Source organism: Rhinolophus hipposideros, assembly GCF_964194185.1.
Source record: "Rhinolophus hipposideros genome assembly, chromosome: 9".
In the NCBI taxonomy this organism is placed as follows: Eukaryota; Metazoa; Chordata; class Mammalia; order Chiroptera; family Rhinolophidae; genus Rhinolophus; species Rhinolophus hipposideros.
In genome coordinates, this window is record NC_138055.1 from 81,970,088 (window position 1) to 81,993,642 (window position 23,555).

Genomic DNA, 23,555 nt, shown 5'->3' on the forward strand with positions numbered 1-23,555 from the left:
AAGGATGTGGAGAAAAGAAAACTCTCGTGCACTCTTGGTAGGATTGTAAATTAGTTCAGCCACTATGGAAAACAGTATGGAGATTCCTCAAAACATTAAAAATACTGCTGCCATATGATCCAGTTTTTCCACTTCTGGGTATTTATCCAAAGGAAACAAAAACACTAATTTGAAGAGATATATGCACCCCTATGTTCATTGCAGCATTACTAGTAAAAGCCAAGCTATGGAAGCAACCTAGATGTCCATCAATAGGTGAATGGATAAAGAAGACGTCACACACACACACACACACACACACACACACACACACACACACACACAGGAATATTATTCAGCAATGAAAAAGAGTGAAATCTTGCCAGTGGCGACAACTGAATCGACCTAAAGGGTAGTATGCTACTGAAATAAACAGAGAAAACAAATTCTCTGCATGCTATCACTTATATGTGGAATCTAAAAAAAACCAAAATAAATGGATAAACAAAACAAAACAGAAAAGATCCAGAGATATAGAGAACAAGCTGATGGCTGCCAAAGGAGGAAGGAGGGCGGGGGGTGGATAGAAATAAAGCAAAACTTAAAAAGAGCAAAAGAGAAAGAAAAAATGAAATTTAAAGGAAAGCATTTTAGAGATATTTATAAAAATCTAAATGCTTTACGAGCATCTATGACCTAATAGAATATATAAAATCAGGAGTTTCTATGTCTTGCCTAGAGGCAAGCAGTAATCTTCCAGATTATAAAAGAATCTACCTGGATGGGACTTCATAAACCTAATCCCAAACCAATTGATAGCAAACACGTTTTTGTTTTCCTGTGTTTCCTTGTTTTATTTTTTATGTACTATTGAGCACACAACTCAAAGTAACAGTGGAATCTTCCTTTTAATGCTTACATATTGGGTTGAACCATGGGGAATCACTGATATTAGACCATTTTGCATACAAAATGGCAATTTCATATCATTTAACCTAGTATTTCCTTTAGGTGGATAATAACTGTAGTCATCAGTCTTATTATTCTGTTTTGTATCACAACCGCACATTTGTCATGTGTGTATTACACAGACTTGTCCTCTAGAAGTGCCACATACACTGTACTCCTGAGTTAGGATCCTGGAACGTAGGCTAGTTGACTTTGGCACCTCTGGATTACTATTCAAGGATGGACAATTGCCAGGTAGCAGTTATGCCCCCCTCCATAGCACACTGCTGAGAATATCTGGACCCCTCAGGTCATGACGCCTTGCAAAGCTTGAAGGGTCCCGTCAAGGAAAGTGAGTCTTAAAGTGTGGACCCAAGGTTTTTGATAATCTGTGATATCTTCTAGGTCAGGAACACCTAATTTTAGTACTGACTACTTCATAAGAAGGCAATACATCTCAAAACCACCAATCTTTGTCTCCTCTCACTATGAGGCAAACCCCAACACACCAGAATTTGTAAACTTCAACAGCATGCCTTTTGAGTAACTCACTGCACATAAATGTATTGAGCACCTAAGTATAAGCACTGTAGCAAGAATTAGATGTCTAGTTAATGTTTAATGTCATCACTAAGTTATTAATGCAGAAATGCAGTAGGGTATTTTATAAACACCAACACTGCAAGAGATACGACCACAGACCCCTTGAGGTACTACTTGTCACCACCCATATCAAGTGTTTGTTTTGTTGTTTGTTTTTCTTTTTGGTCACGCACTAATAATATACCCCAAATATTTAACTACACTGACAGCACCACAGCAGTGTCACCAGAGACCACACCTCCCATCTGTTCTTATGACTCGTTTGCACTGACTAGAACCCACGGCAACAGTGGTGAACAGACTCAAATTAAAAGGCTGAGACTCTCAGTTTTTGAAGACTCTAGATACACTGGATCCACTGAGTGAATAAATTATCTGTATGGAATTTTTATAAACAAAATTGCAAGTATTAGAAATATTTCTTAATGTCTGCATAATTCCTCAGGAAGAATAAACAAAGGGAAGTGATGCGTTTCTTGTAGCTTCTCAGGAGAAGACCAGAAGTAAACTTAACTCCTCTGAAAGGCAATTAACAAGGAAGGAAGTTCTGTGGCAGCAAATGAAAAGTCCCCTGGTGGCACCTTGAGAGGAGGGGAAGCAGTGAGTATGCAGGGGACTGAGCTCAGGTCCTCAACTTGAAGACTGTCCTGGAGTTGGCACTGCTCCCCCTAGTGGCTCTTCAGGCACTTTGTAAATAACGACTTCCTATACAAGGTCGTTTCTATGCTAAAAGGTTAGGTTATTTAGCCCACTTTTCAGCTTCTCTCCTACACACTTTTTAAGGAAAACAGATTGTGCCAAATAATTAAATACTACTTAAGTGTAAACAACAACAACAAAAAACTTACTGTGGGAGAATCAAAAGAAAGGACATCCACAACAGGGGGAGCAGAGGTCTGCAAATCCATTACCTCAAGCTTTGGATCAATCTGTATATAAACAAAAGAAAAGTTAAGATTAGATTTTTATACCATAAAAAAATGGATACCACTTCTAACAACTTATAGGGTATTTCCTAATATATTCTAAAATTAAAATATATTGGTCTATTCATTAACATGGATATAAACATTTAAACAAAATATTAGTCTAGCACATCTATAAATGCATAAGAAAAAGATCATCATGACTAAGCTGAATTTATTCTAGAAATAAAACATTGATTTTACATTAGAAAATCAATATAATTCACCTATAAGCGGATTTAAAAAAATCATTTAAAAAAGTGACCTACCTCAAAAGATGCAGGAAAAAATCCTAGCCAGTTTATTAAGACAAGGAAATAAAAGGTGTTAAGATGTAAGAATTGGAACAGAAGAAATAAAATTGTCATTAGATATAATTGCCTATGGAGAAATTCCAAAAGAATCTACAGCTATATCATGAGAACTAATAAGAGTGTTTACCAACTTGAAAATCAATATATAAAATCAATTGTCTGCACTTTAAGACAGTTAGAAAATGTAAATTTTAAAAAGATATCATTTACAATACCATACAAGAATTTAAATACATCAGGACAAACATACAAAGATGTGTATGACCTTTATGGAAAAAAAGAATAACGCTCATGCCAGGACACTACAAAAGACTTAACTAAATAGGGAGCTATAGTGTAAGGAGCTCAGATGCAGAGCCCTGTATATATGGAAAATACATATAAAAGGAAAATAGTACCACAAATCAACAGTTCCAAAAACTGGCTCACTATATGGCTTGCTGCCCTAACACTACATACAAAGGTGGATAGCAGATAAACTCGAAACCTAAGCATTATGTCAAAATTATAAAGTTAGTAAAAATAAATGTATAAAAATACCTTTATGACCCAGGGTTGAGACAGATATCTTAAACAAAAGCAAAACCATTAAGGGGAAAAAAAAAATTGATGCATCTGATTATATCAAAATTAAGGATTTTTAGTTAACAATGGATACCACAAAGTTAACAATCAGATAATGGAGCAGAAGGAGAGAGTACAATGTCTAAAACCGAAAAAGGACAAATATCTAAATATATAAGAAATGCCTACAAATCAATGTGAAAAAGACAACAATCCCAAGAAAAAAATATAGAAAAGTAAAACTGATGACAATTAACTAATATATGAAAAGATTTTCAGAAAATTAGTAATTAGAAAAGGATTAAAGCAAAATACAACTTGGCACCTATTAAACTGCAAAAACTAGAAAGCTCAGTAATGCCAACTCTTTATAGCAGTATGGTTTGTAATGGCAAAAAATAAACACCACCACCACCACCAAAACGCACAACCAGAAATCCCCCCAAATTTATTAACAGTGGAATAAATACATAAATCGTAGGAATTACTACTGTGGTAAATTCACTGGAATCCTATATAGCAGAGAAAGGAATGAAATACAACTACGTGCAACAGCTTATGGATGCAGAGTCCATACATCTGAGTCTTAGGATTTGAATGTTATATGAAAAAGTAGGCTATAGGAAAATATATTTAGTATGATTTTATTCACATAAATTTTAAAACCATCCAAAACTAAATAATACCTAATTATAGTCTCAAACATATATAGCAAATAATAAATCAAAAAGAAAAGCAAGGGAATCATTAACTAGAGTGGCAACTACTTCTGAGGGAGGTTATTTCCAAATTTGAAAAAAACAAACCACACACACACACACAAAACCTGAAACCACATCATCACCAAATATTTATCAAACATCGTGAATAAGAAGTACATTTCATCCCTATGACATGAGTGGTACCAACAATAAGTGCAGTGAAGAACCTCAAGGAGGAAACTGACTGAGCCTAGTGAGAAAGCCTTCCCATGGAAGAAACAGCTTAAGAGGGCTCCTTTAAAACCCCTTCACTGCGTTAATTGGTTTAAATTTTTTCTCCAAAATGTGTCAAAAATCCACCAAGAATAATTACAATATTTATATTTTTAAGTAAATACAGTTAATGTGCTACATTTTATTAAAATAAATGATTACTTTAAAATATAAAAATTTCCCATTGTTATTCATTCTTGAAAAACACAGAAATATGAAAAAATGTACATCTGCTTTCCTAAACTTCTTTCTGGAACACTGAGCTCATGGGGTAGAGGTGAGCACCTCAGTCAGCGGCACAGAAATACCATTTGACTACAGTCGAACGTCGCAGTGAAATTAAAGAAGGTTCAGAAAACAAAAACAAAGACAGAAACAGAGAGCCAGCGATGAGGTAAAAAGCATTCCTGAGCAGAGAGCTGAATGCCAACAGGACTTTTGCACATAAGAGAGGTTGTCAAGGGTCAGACTGTGAAGGAATTGGGGAAGGCATAGAGAAAGTGGAGGCTAAAATGTGCTTTAGAAAGGTTCGTTGGACAGAGACATACATGTTGAGTATCAAGAATACAGCAGGGGTAACAGGCAGGACACCACTGCAACCGTTCTGGACGGTGCCGATGAGGACTGGTTCTGGACGGTGCCGATGAGGACTGAGCCCGAGGTGAGAGCAGTTGAATGATTTTAAAAGCACTGATAATGTCTGATGGGCATAGCTGTAGTTTGGGAAGTATTAAGAAACTTTTATAATTATCCAGCCAATTGTGTTAGAGGTGGAGGTTTACGTGCCTAGTCATCTCGGTACTACAGTAAAGAATAGATTAGAAGAGATTAAAAATGTGCAGGGTGGGAATGGGGGCCTATCTGCTCAGCCTGTCAACACCTTTGTTCCTTTCTGGCTGTTGCACAGAGCAGAACACACAGCCCCCTCCTATCAGCTAGCTCTGAGTCCCAACTTAAGGCAAAGATAAGAAACCAGAGGATGACCTACTTTCCTTTCCGACTACTAGCTGTCCAAAATTGCAGGCATTTTATTCTCTTTTATCTACTGCCACCTAGTGGACAAATGAAATTGTTTACCTGTGAAAAATACAATCTGGTTTTACCACCTGAAATTGGAACTGCTCAAAAAAATCGAAATCACATGGAAATAAATGGTCAGCATCTCTCATAGAGAAATCCTTGAACTTCCACAAGTTGGAAAACTGTTGATGTAACAGTATTTTACTGTATTGTGTCACAAGTTGCTGCAGCATACATTAAAAGCAGGAAATTCTTACTAAGCAAAAGTTTACAGTCCTCTCCATAAAGAAAATATGTTGAGGGGGTGACACTCACAATTCAGTTGTTTGCAAACTCCAGGAATACTAACAGTACCTTCCAGCTCTCCATGTTTATTGGCAAGAACCCTTTAATAAGTACAGTTGCCTTTAAACGGAGCAGACTGCCTTACGAGAGGCTGAATTCTCCATCACTGAACAAGGCATATCACGGAGGAATTCACGCCTGAGGGAGAGGTTCATCTGCAGGACCTCACAGGAACCCTTTCACTCTGAAATTCTCTGGAGTCATCATATTTACTAGTCCATGAACACAAACACTGCTACTAACAAATTCTGATGGGCAAGGAATCCATTTTGTTCCCTGTTGCGTACTCTAAAGCTAGCACAATGTTCAACACATAGATAACTTAATATCTGTTAACAGGAGGAAATTTATTTTGATTATATTGAAGCATAAGATCAAAATGGTTAAAAGTACAGAATGGAACTGGAGCACCTGGGTTGAAATTCTAGTGTTGCCATTTACTAGCTTTAAGATTTAACTTGCATATGCCTCAGTTTCTCCTGTGTTTTTCACAGTTTTTAGGAAGATTAAATGACTTAATTTATGTAAAGCAATTAAAATAATGTATGTGTTAGATATTATTACTACTGTTATCATGTAATGACTGAATAACATGTATTGAGGCCCAAAACAATAAAGACATATATATACCACAGCTAGAACCAGAGAAGTGGTCATTGTTTTAATAATAAATTGTAATGTTCTCAACCTTTACAGAAGATTGAGATTAAAAACCCAATCTCCAACTTGAAGACTTAAATTGATTATAGTCTTCAACAATGAATCAGGGCCAGACTATCACAAAATATTATTAAATAAATATTTGGTTAAGTTAAAGGAAGTTTTCCTTCATCCTAAATATTGCACAGGATTTTCTATGCAATTTATATGTTAAGGTACTCTCAAATGGCCATTATAAAACTAAAAACCGTCACAATTATTTTATTAATAAATTCTTTTTAAGCTAACTAACCATAATCCCTTCCTGCAATATTCTGCAACACTCCTAGAATAACTATTTTGATGCCTTCCTGTCCCAAGATCTGTCACCAGCCCTCAGAATGACTCTGTTGTCTTCCTATCAGAATATGCACGAGAGTAGGGGGCTGCTCAGGATACAAGTGTCACTCACATGAAGTTCCTCCTGTAAAAAGGAAAGTTTACTTCTGTCTGGGGACAGGCCGCTGCATCCCAGCTCGTGACAGTCAGAAGAAGATGGAGTCAGCATGACTCATGATGTGCCAGAGCAGACTGTGGGAAGGCTAAGACACATTACTTAAAAATTGGGCTTCTTTCCCACCAAAAAAAAGAAAGAAGTTGTTCTCATGTTTTTAACTAAGATAAGTGCCAAGGTCAGCAGCGCTGCACAGGATCTGCTGTTAGGTCAACAGAAAAGACACCAGGGGTCTATTTCATTCAGCCGGGGCAGGATTTTATGCTTCAGACCTTCTTTGACGTAACTTTCTTCTCTCATCTAGTCTAAAAGCAGCCTACTATCATGTTTCCCCGAAAATAAGACCTAGCCAGACAGTCAGCTCTCATGCGTCTTTTGGAGCAATAATTAATATAACACAAGGTCTTATATTATTTACATCATATCATCTCATATCATGTCATATCATCTTATATAAGACCCGATCTTATATTATAGTAAAATAAGGTCGGGTCTTATATTAATTTTTGTTCAAAAGACACATTAGAGCTGATTGTCTGGCTACGTCTTATTTTGACAGAAACATGGTATCACTCTGTCCATCCACGTATGAATTAGTCATTTATATAGGTATTTAGTCAGCTGGTACTACAGCATCCCCACCTTCAAGTAAGTGGAGCACTTAGGAACAGTGAATGGGTAGCTTCTGCGAAAGGCTAAAGTCTCACCCAGAAAACATTGAAAGAACACAATTCAAATGAACTTCATAGAAAACACAGTAAATTGCAAATTACAGGAATACTATCTTGCTTCAAACTCAGACATAAAATACTCATTGGGACTGCAACAAGAGTAAGTTAGTGAAGTTAATCAGATCCTTTCGATGCCATTTATTCCACATTTCTAATAATACATTTTAATCATGAATTCCAACCTAACAAAAAAAAAGGGGGAGGAGATGTCATCAAAATGGCGGTGTGAGTTGACCCTCTGGAAATCTTCCCTGAAATTTACAACAAATTGAACAACTATAACTCCACAAAAGACTCCCTGCACAGCAGACAGGCAATACGAAGAGGCCCACTACTGAATTCACCTAAAGTAATAAACAGAACTGCTGAAAAACACGGGCTCTGAATCTGGTGCAGGAAGAGCTTCGGAACTTCAAAAGCTCTCCGCATCCCCACACAGACGTGGTACCCTATGACCCAGGCGAACTGTTAACGGAGTCGAGAAACCTGCCTTCCAGGGAATCCCTTTATTGTGTGAGAAGCTTGAATAATGCAGAGAAAACATAACACTACAGTGTGAGAGAGAAAGAAAGGCTGCAATCGGAGAGAAAACAAAACATTCTACCAACAAGTACTAGAAAACAAAAGAAAGACCTCTTCCTATCAACCTGTTGCAGAAGCCACTCCTGTAGATGTCTAGGAAGAGAAATAACAAATCATTAGTTGCCATGAGTAACCAAGGCAACAAGACAGCTCAGAAAGAAAGTGAAAAGTCTCCAGAAAAGGAACTTAAAGATATGGAAATATGTAACTTAAATGACAGAGAATTCAAAATTGCAGTTCTGAAAAAACTCAACCAGATGCAAGAAAACACAGAAAGGCAGTTTAATGAACTCTGAAACACAATCAAAGAACAACATGAACATTTTACCAAGGAGATTGAAATTTTAAAAAAGAACCGAAGAGAATTTCTGGAGATTAAGAACTCAATAGAAGAAATGAAGAATGAAATAGCCAGTTTAGGTAATAGAGTTGACCAGATGGAAGAAAAAATCAGTGACATCAAAAACAGAAACCTGGAAATGACATGGATGGAAGAGGAAAGAGACTTGAGACTTAAAAGAAAGCACTCTACAAGAACTTTCTGAGTTTGTCAGAAAGAGCAATATAAGAATAATGGGCATACCAGAAGAAGAAGAAAGAGAGAAGGGAACAGAGAGTATATTCAAACAAATAGTTGATGAGAACTTCCCAAACTTGTGGGAAGAACTGGATCCTTGAATCCAAAAAGCAAATAGAACACCTAATTACCTCAACCCCAACAGGCTTTCTCCAAGGCACATAGTATTGAAGCTGTCAAAAATTAATGACAAAGAAAGAATCCTCAAGGCAGCCAGGGAAAAGAAGACGGTAACCTAAAAAGGAAAGCCCATTAGATTATCATGAGATTTTTCAGGAAAAACTCTGCAAGCCAGGAGGGAGTGGAACCAAATATTCAAACTATTAAAAGAGAGAAATCATGAGCCAAGAATAATATACCCAGCAAAGATATCCTTTAGATATGAAGGAGGAATAAAGACCTTTCCAGACATACAGAAGCTGAGGGAATTTTCTAATACACGACCTGCACTACAAGAAATACTAAAGGATGCTATTCGACCACCAACAGGGACAATTTGTGGCAACCAAAACATAAAAAGGGGAGAGTAAAGGCCTGAACTGGAATATGGGAATGGAGAAAGTAAGCATGCTGAAGAAAATGGAATACTCTAAATATCAAACTTTCTTTTACATAATCTTAAGGGTAACCACTCAAAAAAAAATTCAGAACTGAAATATATACTGTAATAAAAGAAGAAAAGAGGGAAAAATCATAGAATACCACCACACAGAAATAATAGACAACAACAAAGAAGCAAAGAAACAATGGAGACACAGTCTTACCAGAAAACTAAAGATAGAATGACAGGAAATCCTCACTTATTAACAATCACCCTCAATGTAAATGGACTGAACTCACCAATAAAAAGGCACAGAGTAGCAGATTGGATCAAAAAACTAAATCCAGCTATATGCTATCTCCAAGAGACACATCTCAGCTAAAAGGACAAGCATAGACTCAAAGAGAAAGGGTGGAAATTGACACTCCAAGCAAATGGTTTCCAGAGAAAATCAGGTGTAGCAATACTGGTATCAGATGAAACAGACTTCAGGGTGAAAAAGGTAACAAGAGACAAAGATGGCCATTTCATAACGGTAAAGGGGACTATACAACAAGAAGACATAACAGTCATCAATATTTATGCCCCCAATCAGGGAGCACCAAAATATACCAAGCAACTACTAACAGAACTAAAGGGAGAAATTGACCTAAACACAATTATACTAGGGGACCTAAATACATCATTGACAGCTTTGGATAGATCATACAAACAGAAAATAAACAACAAAATAACAGCCATAAATGACACATTAGATGAAATGGACATAACTGACATTTATGGAGCACTTCATCCTTAAACATCAGACTATACATTTTTTCCTAGTGTACATGGAACATTCTCAAGGATAGACCATGTATTGGGACATAAAACTAACCTCAGCAAATTTAAGAAGATTGAAATCATACAAAGCATATTCTCTGATCACAAAGCTTTGAAATTGGATATCAACTGCAAAAAGAAAGCAGGTAAAACCACAAATACATGGAGATTAAACAATATACTTTTAAAGAACGACCGGGTCAAAGAAGAAATTAGAGGAGAGATCAAAAGATACATAGAAACAAATAACAATGAAAATCCATCCTACCAAAATTTGTGGGATGCAGCGAAAGCAGTTTTAAGAGGGAAATTTATATCATTACAGGCCTATCTCAAGAAACAAGAAAAATCCCAAATACATAACCTCATGTTGCAACTTAAAGAAATAGAAAGAGGAGAACAAGTGAAACCCAAGGTCAGCAGAAGAAAGGAAATAATAAAAATCAGAGCAGAACTAAATGAAATAGAGAACAAAAAGATAATAAAAAAGATTAATGTGACAAAGAGCTGGTTCTTTGAAAAGATTAACAAAATTGACAAACGCTTGGCTAGGCTCACTAAGATATAAAGAGAGAAGACACTAATAAACAAAATCAGAAATGGAAAAAAAAAAGTCTTGCTAATTTTCATATATTTCCAAAGTTATATGTTACATGTTATATATTTCCAAATATATATCAAATATATGTCATATATTTCCAAAGTTATATGTTAAACTGACCTTGTCTAAAGCTTTGGAAAAACTTCAATCCAAAAACTTCAAAACAAAATTTACTTAATCTAAATGAATACAGCACCACTTTAGTCTGAATCTTACTATTCTATTCTAAGTGCTGTTTTTAAACTAATAGTTTTTGCTCTACGAGGGAACCAGACATTAATATCAAAACTAATTTTATATTTAACAGCTATTTATTCATTATATTAAATATGTTCTCTGTCCAGAAAACTTTACACCCTTGCTCTATTATAAGAGATTTTAAAGAAAAATAAATTGAACAATTGGTGGTTCATATGCAGAATCCTATCACTGCTCTGGCATTTTATATCCCAGAATATGAAGGTATTTTTACAACTATAAGTCATATTATGTACTTAATTTAAGCAACATGAGTGCTTATAGATCATTTAAACTGGGTACACACAGGCTGACTTTCTAAAAGACACAAACATAATTCAGTCACAATGCTCAACATGCTGTGTAGTATTAACTGAACTCTAACTCCAAGATGAAAAGTCAGTTTTTAATAGGTTTTTTTAAGTGTGTATGTCAAAAATTCAGTTGAGAGTGGCTTTTCATGGCTGGGGTCATCCCGACCTAGCCATACAAAGCAACCCAGCTAGTTTATTGCTTTCTGGCTGCATTGTCAGAACAGACCTACTCAGACAACTTGTTGACATTTTAAAGAAAGTCCAGCACTCTTAAATGGTCTGAGGCTGACAGTAAATCACAGAGAAGATGGCTTAAATGGCTTCAACCACCATAGCTGAGGTAATGTAGTGTCATGGAAATATCACTGAATGAGGAGTAAGAAGACCAGGGCTCAGGCTGCAGCTCTGCCACCCATCACTCTGGAAAGGTGGCTGAGGGGATGACAGGGCAACAACAACACTGATGGTTAAGCTCAGCCAAGCCACAGAAATGCTAGAATCAAAAACACCGAGAGTCAAGAAAATCAGGTTGGGTTAAACAAGGAAAAGAAACTCAACTTAAAATATACTTCACATATATTTTATGTGAAAATACCAGGGGGTGCCCAAAAAATGTATACAAATGACTTATATTCATCTTTTGTCATCAGTATACATGGAGTATTACAATTTTAATACAGTTTTTTTCCTTTCTTAAAATGTGTATACATTCTTTGGCACCCTCTGTATATGATCCCGGGGGATCAAAAACACATCTATCATTATAGAAACTGAAACACAAATGTAATGACCTTCAATCAAATTACATTATATTATTTCTTTCAAAGAAATAGAAGGGGAAAAATGATTTAAAAATTGGCATGAATAAGTAGTAAAGCATAATGGTAAATACTTTATTTACCATTGAAGAACTGGAAAGATAGTTGGAAGTTGGAATGGTCCAAAAGTATAACAAAGGACTGGAAATAAACATTACCATGGAAAAAACACGGCAGAAATCCCCAAATGCAACTAGATTAAACAAAATCTGAAAAATAACCTCCGAAAATTTAAAAGTCTTAAAAATTTCAACACATACACACCCACCCACCCACACATACACACCTTGAGACTAACAGAAATACCTGAGATAACAGAAAAGACCAAGACTAAGAAAACCAAAATTAACAAAATGATTGGCGGGTGGGGGACTTCCACACAAGACCATGGAAGGGGGTATGAATAATGCATGAGGCGACTGTGAATTGCCACTTAGGAATAAGTCTTAAGAACTCAAAATACTTAGCCATAAAAAAGAATGAAATCTTGCCATTTGAGACCTAGAGTGTAGTATGCTAAGTGAAATAAGTCAGACTGAGAAACACAAATACCATATGGTCTCACTTGTATGTGGAATCTAAAGAATAGAATAAATGAGCAAACAAAACAGAAACAGACTCATAGATACTGAGAACAAACTGATGGTTGTCAGAGGGGGGGGTTAAGGGAATGAGTGAAAAAGGTGAAGGGGTTAAGTACAAATTGGTAATTAGAAAATCGTCATGGGGTGTAAAGAGTAGCATAGAAAATATAGTCAGTAATGTTGCAACAACTATGTATAGAGTCAGGTGGGTACTAGACCAGTCGGGGAATCACTGCATAAATTATATAAATGTCTAATCGCTATAAATTACACCTGAAACTAATACAAAATAATATTGAATGTCAACTGTAACTGAAAAAAAATAGTTTTTTAAAAAGAACTAAAACTACCAACTCTAAAAGCAAAGAAAGGCTTTGTAAATACTGAAAAAAAATCAGATGAACAGGAAATAATGATTAGGTACCAACTCTTGGGGGAAAGAAAAGGCTTAAGGAGAATCATGCAAAATGAAAAGAAATAAAGTAGTAACAGCTAAGTATCCAGCAAAGATGAGTATTTTCTTTGAAGAGAATAGAATATTTAAATCTATAGGACCTAAGGGAACTTGTCAACAAAAACCTACAGCTAAATAGATAATTACATATTTGAAAATACCAGGGGTGCTAAAAACATGTATACACATGACTTGTATTCATCTTTTGTTTTCCACTGTGAAAGCACACGGTGGAAAGTTCGCGAACTTCATTGTCCGACCTCGTATATTGAGTATTACAATTTTAATACAGTTTTTTTCCTTTCTTAAAATGTGTATACATTTTTTTGGCATCCTCTGTATATGTAAGCAAATAGTAAAATGGTCTCAATCATTAGGTTTAAAGCGCGAATCTCTTCTTTTTACATCCATATGACTGTTTTGCTACAAAAGGGCTTGAAGATATTTGTTTCAATAACTGTTATAAAAATTCTCGTCCTTGATCCCTGTTCTCTGGACAGCCATCACACGAGCTCCCTAAGCACATCTAGAATAGTAAGTTTGTTCAGACTTCACAGTCACCAGGGGCCTTCAATTTCATTCCTCATTTCCTATTACTATCCACACAACTTTCACGTTTCATGCCTAAGCCTTCAAGAAACAACTATGAAAGGCTTTAGAACTATTACACCCTACCATATTTATAGCTTTATTACTGAAAATAATTGTTTTTCAAAGTGCTGCTGTTTTAAGGCAGGACTAGATTTTATATAATTAAGTATAATTTCAAGTGTCTAGTTGACCAGTAAGCCCAAAATGTACACTTAAAATAGCAGCACCAATATGTACAAAGTACTCACTTCAATGGCCTCAGTTTTTCCTTCACGGGGATGTGGTGTTCTCGGGTAGATATCAAGAAGATGTGGTGGCGAATCAAAATGTAATCTTTTGAGATTTCTTTTAACAACATCTTTACAATTAACTTCATCAAAGTTAGTCCTCCATAATAAAACCTATTAAGAAAATGAATCACATTGGCAGTTATTGATTTGTATGTATAAGCAATAGAACTGATTTTTTAAAAAATGAATATACAGAATTGTGCCTCAAAATAGTCAGGAAGGCTAGATATACATTTCAACAACATTACTATTTCTCAATACTTTTTTTTTAAAGAGGGAGAGATTGAGCATTTTGAATTGCCTTCGCGTCCAGTTGAAAATTCATATTAAATTCACATTACCTTAAATTCTCTAATTTTTTTTTTAAAGCTCAAAATCATGTTGTCCACTTTATTCAGTAAGTCTAGCTATGAATGACTTTTGGTCATTTCAAATAAACGCAGATTTTTCTACATAAAAAATTTATATTTACCATCTTCAAGAGCCTTAGCATTAGAAAAATCAGACAGACAGACAAAATATTAGGCAATAATTCAAGTGAAAGTGCCACACCAATATCGGGCATTCAGTGAGTGTCGGTTACATGTATAATTAAGTGTAAAGATGAGCAAAAGAAAATAACTGTTGTTTGAATTTCAAAACCTATGAGAACAGGCATTATTTCAGCTATATAATAGCAGACTTCCTGGCATTAAATTAAAATGTAAACTCATAAATACTCATCTTAGCATATACAGACTAGCTGGTTGTAAAAATCTTTGCTGAGGTCTTGGATTCCTTTACTCCAGCTGAATGAAAGAGGGAGCTGAAGGATTTACCAACCTGTGCATCTGCACCTCCAGATGAAAATAGCTCTCCACCTTTGGAAAATGAAACAGTAAAGACAGGTCCCTAAGAAATAGAGATAAAAGAAAAAGAACTTGATGATGTTTTTCTCATGGCCAAGAGGACTGTGAATGTTAATTTTTTCATGCTAATTTATGTAGACTAGTTATGCAATCAGTCTGCTAGAACATAGCTACTTGCTAGCAATTAATGCAGGCAGGGTAAAGATAATCAAAGAACCAACCCAATTGTATTAAAACACATATAAATGATACTAAATGAAAAGGGAATTTTAATAAAAATAATACACCTTTTCCTGTAAAGAAAAGCTTGTACATGTGCAAGTTAATAAGAATTTGTTAAAATTTTCTGACTTTGGAATCTTTATTCAACACATCCCTAGCAGAAACTGAATGGTAACTCTGTGAGTAATGGGAATGAGGCGATATAAACAGAGGCCATTTCCTGACCACCACAGGCTTCACCGAGCCCACCCTTCACGTGGGCAGCAGTGAGCCAGTAATAATTTCAGGAGCACAATAGAGATGGGAAGAGCGCTGTGAATGATGAAAATTAATGTCACGATTGTGAGAATGATGAATTGAAGTTAAGAATGAATGGTTGGAGGCCAGTCAGGAAGTTACTGCAATGATCTGGGTGAGAGGTAATGAGGATTTGGAATTGAGCAATAGCTGTGAAGTTGAACCAGATTACACCTGGCCCAGTCACAAGGTGCACAGTCTCTAGGTCTGAATTTTTCAATCCAGATAAGAGCAATTACCTTGTTTCCCTGAAAATAAGACCTAGCCAGACAATCAGCTCTAATGCGTCTTTTGGAGCAAAAATTAATATAAGACCCGGTCTTATATAAGACCTGGTATTGTTGTGTTGTGTTGTGTTGTGTTGTGTTGTATTGTATTGTATTATACCCGGTCTTATATTAAAATAAGAGTGGGTCTTATATTAATTTTTGCTCCAAAAGACACATGAAAGCTGATGGTCCAGCCAGGTCTTATTTTTGGGGAAATACGGTATTTCTCAACTCAAGAATATCACTATGTTCTGTTTTTTAAGTGTGTCCTTAATCTATACAAGAAAACTTTGGGGAAACACATCTTATATTTTTCAAATAGACCATCCTACAGAATTACTGTATTTTGCCATGTATAATGTGCACTTTATTGCCCAAATTTGTGAGGGGAAAAATAAAGATGTGCATTATACATGGGTAGTAGTAATTCCGTATCTATGTAAGTGTTTTCAATTCTTTTATTTATGCTTATGAGTTAAAAGTATAACTCTAGAAATCAATAACAATATCCGTATACAAAATGATATCCTGGAATATGATAACCGGTTTTATTGAACTTACGACGAACTTGAAACAACGAAGAGTTCTGGGCCTTCTATGATGCGTAAATATCGTAAATTTGTTACTGGTACATAAAATTTCTTGTACCTTGTATTTGTTCTTGTGTTTTGTAATTATTTGTTACATAAAATTTCTTGTACCATAATATGCTAAAAAAAATAAATGCAAAAATTCCTTTATAATACAAAAAACAAGTACCTAAATGTAAACAAATAAAAATTTGAATTAAAAAATTAAAATAAAAGATTTTCCCCCCTGAAAGTTTGGGCCAAAAAAGTAGGTGCTCATTATACATGGGAGTGACTTGTACACGGCAAAATACAGTAGGTTATTGTAGCCTCATAAAGACCTTCTGCTCCAGACTGTGGAAAATGCCATCTTTTGTGTACATTTTTTCTCCTAAAATATTATTTATCTTTTTTTCTATTAATTTGTACTATTTCCATGGGTATTTTAATCCTTGGTTACTTTCATTGGTTGTTTATTCAGCTTAAATCCGTACATATCTGAGTTGGCTAGTGACTATTTCTGCTTGACTCTATCACAGCTGCAGAACAAATGATAAAGCAAAGCAGGAAGCCAGGCAGCATATATGAAGGCAGAAAGACCACAAAGCTCATTCTATTTCTGGATATAAACTGCTTATACTTAATTAAAAGGAAGTATCGAGAGAGGAGAGAGAGAGAGAAGGGGGGGGGAGAGGGAGAGAGAGAGAGAGAGAGAGGGAGAGAGAGCTTTCTAAAACATTTAGAGAATGTTGAATATTTACCCAGAAAGGAAGAATAGTTTACATACTTAAAAAAAGTTTTTCTTCAGTGTGTTATATGGCAGATTTTGTGTGTGTGTGTGTGTGTGTGTGCGCGTGTGTGTGTGAAAGACAGAGAGACAGACACTGAGGTTGAACAGAATCAATAAATAAGACCTCTCTTCCCCACTGGGTTCTAAATAAACTGAAAAATAAGAAAAGAATAAGGCGTATGAGAGTCAAAATATCATATTTCTTACTGATAAAAACTTATAAAGAAAGAATGTGGCTTTATCTATGGGAAAATAGGTTTTCTAGAACTGAATCCCACAACGAGTCAGGTTTGAGTGCCTAGTCGCAGCCAGACTGTACAAGGAAAGGATTCCCCACAAGAAGGATCAGAGGAAAACAGCAAGGCCACGCTCAACTCCCAAGAGTAGAAGGCACTGGGCTCTCTTTGGTAACTTTCTCCTTTTACTCTTAGCAGAGTAGTGAAAGAAGTGACTGAGGGTGTGTGAGAGGCTAAGAGTGTCAGAGCTAGTGGGGCAGCCTCCTCATGAGAAGAAAGATTAGAAGAAGGAAAAAAATTCATCTATCGCCACGTAACCAGTCAAACCTAAGCTATATTCTGATGAAGACAGCAGTGAAGGATTAATCAAATGGCCACTGAAAGATCTAGGAGTTGCTTCCAGAGGATAAAAACATAGCCTTGGAAGCAAAAAACATTTTTATGATAGCAGCAATGTATGCTACACTTGGACAAATAATAAAGACAGAATAAAATGCACCAAAACTTTAAAATATGTATTATTTAAAAAAGAAAACTCTTGGTGTTAATACCGTATGTCCTTCACGGATGGCGGTTTGGTAGTTACCAGAGGGTAAGAGGGGAATGGGGATGGTGGAGGAGGGGAATATCTAACGTATGGTGATGGAGGGAGAGCTGACGCTGGGTAGTGGGCACGTGGTGGGATGTATAGATAAAGTTTTGTAGAGCTGTGCACTTGAAACCTGTGTAAATTTACTAGCCACTGTCACCACAACAAATTTAATTAAAACAAAATACCGTATGTCCTTGAAGAGTATATATGAGCCTTCCTTCTAGGAGATCCAGAATCTTAAGTGTACCATCTGAAGAAGCAGTGATGAGATAGTTACCCGAAGGATGAAATGATACACAATTAACTCCACAGCTGTGAACTGATTTGTAGAAAATAAAGCAAAAGTTTCAGAGAACAATTCTTAATTCTATATATGCCCCTTTTCCCTATTAGCAATATTAGGTTGAGAATAAGAATCAATTAGAGACAATGTCACCACAACACCAAAAGTCCATGCAGCTCATTAAAACAAATACGTAGTTTGGCATCATACAGCTTAAGCTTCCAGCTAATGAGAAAGAATAGCTTTAAAAATGAATGTCATGGAAAGATCACCTTGTTAACCACATAACTATAAACTTCAGATATAATACCAAAATAACCAACAGTTGATTACTATCGCTCACACAAGGTATACGACCCAACCTTAAACTAAATTTAGTAACCAATTAGTGGCTTGATACTAAGGGCTGAAGAGTGTGGAGATATATCTGGAAAAGGGCTTGCCAGCTTGAGAATTCATTTCTGAACACCATCCTTCCAAGAGGAGGCAGTATAACACAGTGATAGAAATTGCTTCTTTGATGTACTTTGTAACAGAAAGACCCAAGTCAGTCCCATCAATTCTTTTCACAAGTCACTTATCCTCTTTAAGCCTCAATGTCCTTATATTTAAAATGGGGGTAATAATAATAATACATCTTAGTGCTGTTGTGAGGCTGTAGCTGTGTCGGCTACATGGTAAATATTTCACTTATTAAGAAAGGGAAATGTGGATTTAATATAAATCCAATACAAACCAAGAACTGATTCATTTCTCTTTTAACTTCAATACATAGGCAAAGTAGGATGTTGTTTTCCACCAGTTATAACAAGTATTTACGCTCACATAACTGCTTCTGAGTCGATTTCTATCCCTGACTTCTCATAGAACACAGATAAAGAGTTTGAAAATCTCACAGTCACTTCTTCTTTTTTTTTTTTTTTAGAGTCCTGGCATCATTTTTAAGGTCCCTCCGCCTCCCTCTCCACTCTGGCATCTACCCCAACTTCTCAGAACTTGCTGTTGATGGGCCTGACTGCTCTCTAGTAGGTTCAAAGGCAGCCTCTGCCTCAGTAAGAGGGCCATGCTGAGGAGGCTAGTCTGTCAGTTAAAGCGTTTCCCAGAGGAGCCCATTCGGAATACAATTGAATTCTTTTGTTATGGAAGTTGTTACCTTGATAATGCTGGAGTAATTTGTTCACTCTTATATCCCAGATTTTCACAGTATGATCAGAACCTGCTGAAGCTATGCATGTACCATTAGGGTTAAAATCCACAAAGTTTGCAAACCTAGGAGGAAAGAATAAGATGGTGTAATATTTTGATTTCTTTATTCTCATTTCTTTATTCAAACTTTAAAATTAAATGCTTCCTTAGCAAACTACCCTATATAAATGCACAAATAGAATGGACTTACCCTACAGAATCTGAGAAGTTATTGACACACTGCTTATTTGTGGTATCCCAAATTTTAATAGTTTTATCCTCACTACAGGATACAATTAGTCTTCCATCAGGTGAAAATCTGGAAAGCCCGAGAAAGAAGATTGTTTTTGTGAAAGGCTCCTGATAATCATAACCCCTCCACCTCACCCCTACCACACCCAAGTAATGGCTGCACATATTAAAACCCAGAGGCCACTGTTACCACACCACACAGCAAAGTCATATTCTGCAACCTACATCTTTTCAACTAAAATAAACATGACAAATGACACTGACAGGCCATGGAAAGATCAAAATACACGATGTAGACTAACCAAGTTTCTTTTTCCTTTATTCTTTTATTTAAAGAATTTAGCTTTATGGCGTCTTTTCTAGGACTCTGATTCGTCTCTGCCCTCCTTCCAAGTCAAGTACCTTGTTTTTTAAAAGTATTCTTGATTTCTTTCTTCGGTACCTGTCATTTTGTGGTGGTGTTATCCACATGACCCAAGAGAGCCTTTATAACATGACTCCTCCTACCCACCTGGTAGTTGAGCCTTTTGTAAGGAAAGGACTGGTGTGTTTACAATTAAATCATATCACCAACAAAAGGACCAATTCTTCAAGCCGATTACTTCCTGGGCATGGGGACGCCAGAGAGCTCCAATGGACTGAAGTAGGACAACTCGTTTATATAGAACTGAAGTCCCCTCATGGACACACCTATCATTCACATGCCCCATTAAAAACAAATGAGAAAATTCTCAGTTATCTCATTTACTCTTTTTATGCTCTCTTCATTTAGGATCCTTTCCAAGGATCGTTTTTTTCCTCCTGAGTTCATTTTTAGAATAGATAGAAGAGCAGAAGACCAAAAAAAAAAAAAAAAAAGGAAAAAGAAAAGAAAAATTAAAAATTAGACTATGAGGAAACTATGAATGGTATTTTTGTTATTAATATTTTAGAAATAATAAAAACCAAAAGAGACAGATTTAGGTCATAGACTGATTATGCTTTAATTTTATTTATATTTCTCTCTATGGCCAGATCACTATAAAAGTCATCAATGAAGTGTGTGGATTATAATTAAAGGTTTTTCTTTTTATTCTCTTTCACTCTCTCCTCTGCTCCCTCCCTGTTCTTAAAGCTGACCTAAAAATAATTCTTCCTGACAGAAACTTTGAATCTGGCATTTATGGATTTGCCACATAAAACAAGGGGGACATAGAAGCACAATTAAGTTCTATGTAAAATAATGTTTAAAATTTCAAGAAAATAAACTTGCAAAGAAATATTTTCCACGCCAGAAGTGCAGTTTGATTTTATAACATTTTATTTACCTTTTCCACCAGAAAATATGTGATGAAAATTCAAATATGAAGAGCAGTAGATGAAATTGACTTTACACAGACCTTGGGGGTAAAAAAATCCTACACAGCATCCCCATGAAAATTAGCTCTTAGCTCTAATAACGTGAACAACTAATGCAAGGAATCAAATTGTGTTTCTTAATAGACTATCTTTTTAAAAAATTAATGTGACTATTTCAAGTGGTAAGACTTTCTGAGAGATGACTTGATTCTTACATTTTAAGAAAGCAATGATGAAAAAAATTAACAAAATGGAAGGATCAGATTAAAACAAAGTACCAAAATACTCACCGTACAACATCATCAGCCAAATCCTACCACCACCACCATTACTGTCCTGCCTACATTTATTGAGCACCTATGACCTAGAACTGTTCTTACACATTTCCTGTAGCAACTCCTTTCTGCCTCAATTAGCCCTTCAAACCGGGTGCTACTGTTAGCCTGAATTCACAGGTGAATAAACCAAGGCACATAAAGGGTGTCTGCCAGAGTCACACAACCAGGAAGATTTGAACCAATCCTACTCCATAGCCAAACCTCTCGGTCACTCTGCTTCAGCCTCAGACACAAATGAAAGTTTCTTCTAGTGGCCAAAATATTTAGAGCACCGAAAGTTCTGTGGCTTCTGTGTGACCACAGAAGGTTCTAAAGTGGAGCACCATGAGGCAGGGCTCTTAAGATGCCATGTGATCGAGCTCTGAGACAGCCTAAACACCAGACTCCCCTTTTATAAACATCTGTGTGTGCTACCACACGCTGTCAGCGTTCTGGAGGACTTTAGAGGGGAGGACATTCATTCATTCATTCATAGATATATTTCCCGAGCACCTTCCAGAACCAGGCACTGGGGCGTCCTGGGTAGAAGGAATATGGTGGCGAATGAGACTCAGCTCCTTGTCTTCATGAGGCTTTCAGTCCAGGGAGGAGAGAGGAGGAAGGAGGGCACACAAATAATATGATTCTAGATAGTGATAAGAAGAGAGCTGGCAGCAAAAAAGTACCCATTTGTCATTAGAAGCTCCACAGAAAAAACAGGATTTTAAAGAAACTCGTGAACAAGGAATGTGGCTAGTTAGAATCCATCCTGAGCAGGAGTGGCTACAGCCTGAGAGAAATTCCCCTGTGCTAAATAAATGAAGGGAATGTGAACATCGGACAAGTGGAGAGTGGAGGAGGTGGCTGGGAAGAAACTGGCGCCAGAAAGAGAAGAGGTTTCTCACTCTAACTCAGCACGATCAAAGGGGAACTCAGGGTTATGGACTACCCCTCCTCTGGATACTACCTTGTAATCCCTGCATATGTTCTCTCTATATATATGGGTTTTTTTGCCTTTGGAGGGGTTGAAAGTCAAGATGGTGGTTTTTATCTCCTCCCCACTTTTATTTTTAATTAGATAGATCAAAAATAAGTTAGCGCCAATAAAACAAGCTACTCTTTGCCCTGACTTTGATCAGGAGAGGACAGTCCTTTCTTTGTCACGGCTCGAACAACATCTAACTGTGTTATTAATTGTAAGAATGTTCAGAGGATGTAAAGTTTCTCCTGAGACATGAATAGATTTCCAACTCTCTAATTCAGTGGCAACACTGCTTTTTAAAACTTCCAGAGAGGGTGCCACTAAGATGGATATTACATTAGTCAACCGTGACTAATGGATCAGCAGATGTGGACTACTTGTAAGGCATTTGAAAAGTTAACTGAACTACTATTCGATCTTTTAACATGTATTGAGAGAATACATTTGAGAAAATGAGGAAATTCTTGAGCTTCTAGAAAGAAAGAATTCTAGAAAAACTGGTTCACATGTCCTTGAGTATCCCAAGAGTTATATAACAGGAGGTCCTTAACTTGGAATCCATGGAGTTCTAAAACTGTATGTAAAATTGTATGTCTATATGCACAGACATAGAGTTATTCATTCATTAAAGAGCCAAATGGGTCCAGGAACCATGAGAAGTTTTAAAGTGCTTTCATAAGAAATCAAAATTTTCATTTGGATATTCCTTATTAGGATAAATATTCTATATAAACAAATTTCTGGCCTTTAGAGCTCTGAGACCAGAGTGGGCAGTGTTCCATGTCACTTAAGAAACAAATCATTAGTAAGAGGTACTCTGAAGCCAGCAGCTGGTGAATAGAAGAAGGGGGAATCAGCAAAACGGACTGGAAATAAGACTGCCCAGTCAGTATAGAGTCCTGAATTATAGGACCAATTTTGCAGCTGCTCAGCTCTGGAACCTTGTGAAACTCATAACCACCCTGGCCACCGTTTTCTATTTGGATAAGGAGAGAGTTTGGTTTGCATTCAGACCTAAAACTTTCATAGACTCATTAAAAAAAATAAAAAAAGCAGTCTCAGAGTTTGCTTTGATGAGATTTTGTGTTTACATATTGAAGGTGAAGTTCAAGGCAATAACCAAAACATTTATTTTTTTTTTAAGTGCTGGTCAGCATTAGAAGAGAAACCATCTGTTGTTGATTGCAGTAACAGGACTCATTCCTGCAACTGCTGAGAGACAAAAAGCAGATGAAAGAGACATAAAAAGATTTAAGTATGCTATGAAACATTCCAATTATTTGTTGGATCATTTACAGATTATATGCCCAGGCATATATCTCCTGGGATCTCCACCTTTCAGTACAACTGCCTACTGGGTGTCTCCTC

General features: G+C 36.3%; 1 protein-coding gene across 7 annotated transcripts in view; it reads right to left on the minus strand.

Moving 5' to 3' along the window:
- POC1B (POC1 centriolar protein B) overlaps positions 1-23,555 on the minus strand; it is a 137,129-nt gene that overhangs the window by 73,072 nt on the left and 40,502 nt on the right. For 4 of the 7 annotated variants that reach the window (XM_081058219.1, XM_081058216.1, XM_081058220.1 and 1 more), the window contains 6 exons: positions 19,510-19,617; positions 19,267-19,382; positions 18,016-18,149; positions 14,830-14,898; positions 13,966-14,118; positions 2,379-2,459 (listed from right to left, as the gene is read on the minus strand). In XM_081058219.1, the coding sequence (XP_080914345.1) occupies positions 2,379-2,459; positions 13,966-14,118; positions 14,830-14,898; positions 18,016-18,149; positions 19,267-19,382; positions 19,510-19,617 (661 nt within the window). Of the gene's footprint in view, positions 1-2,378; positions 2,460-2,764; positions 2,788-13,965; positions 14,119-14,829; positions 14,899-18,015; positions 18,150-19,266; positions 19,383-19,509; positions 19,618-23,555 lie in introns of all 7 variants that reach the window. The other 3 variants (XR_013993928.1, XR_013993929.1, XM_081058217.1) reach the window with 2 other exon arrangements.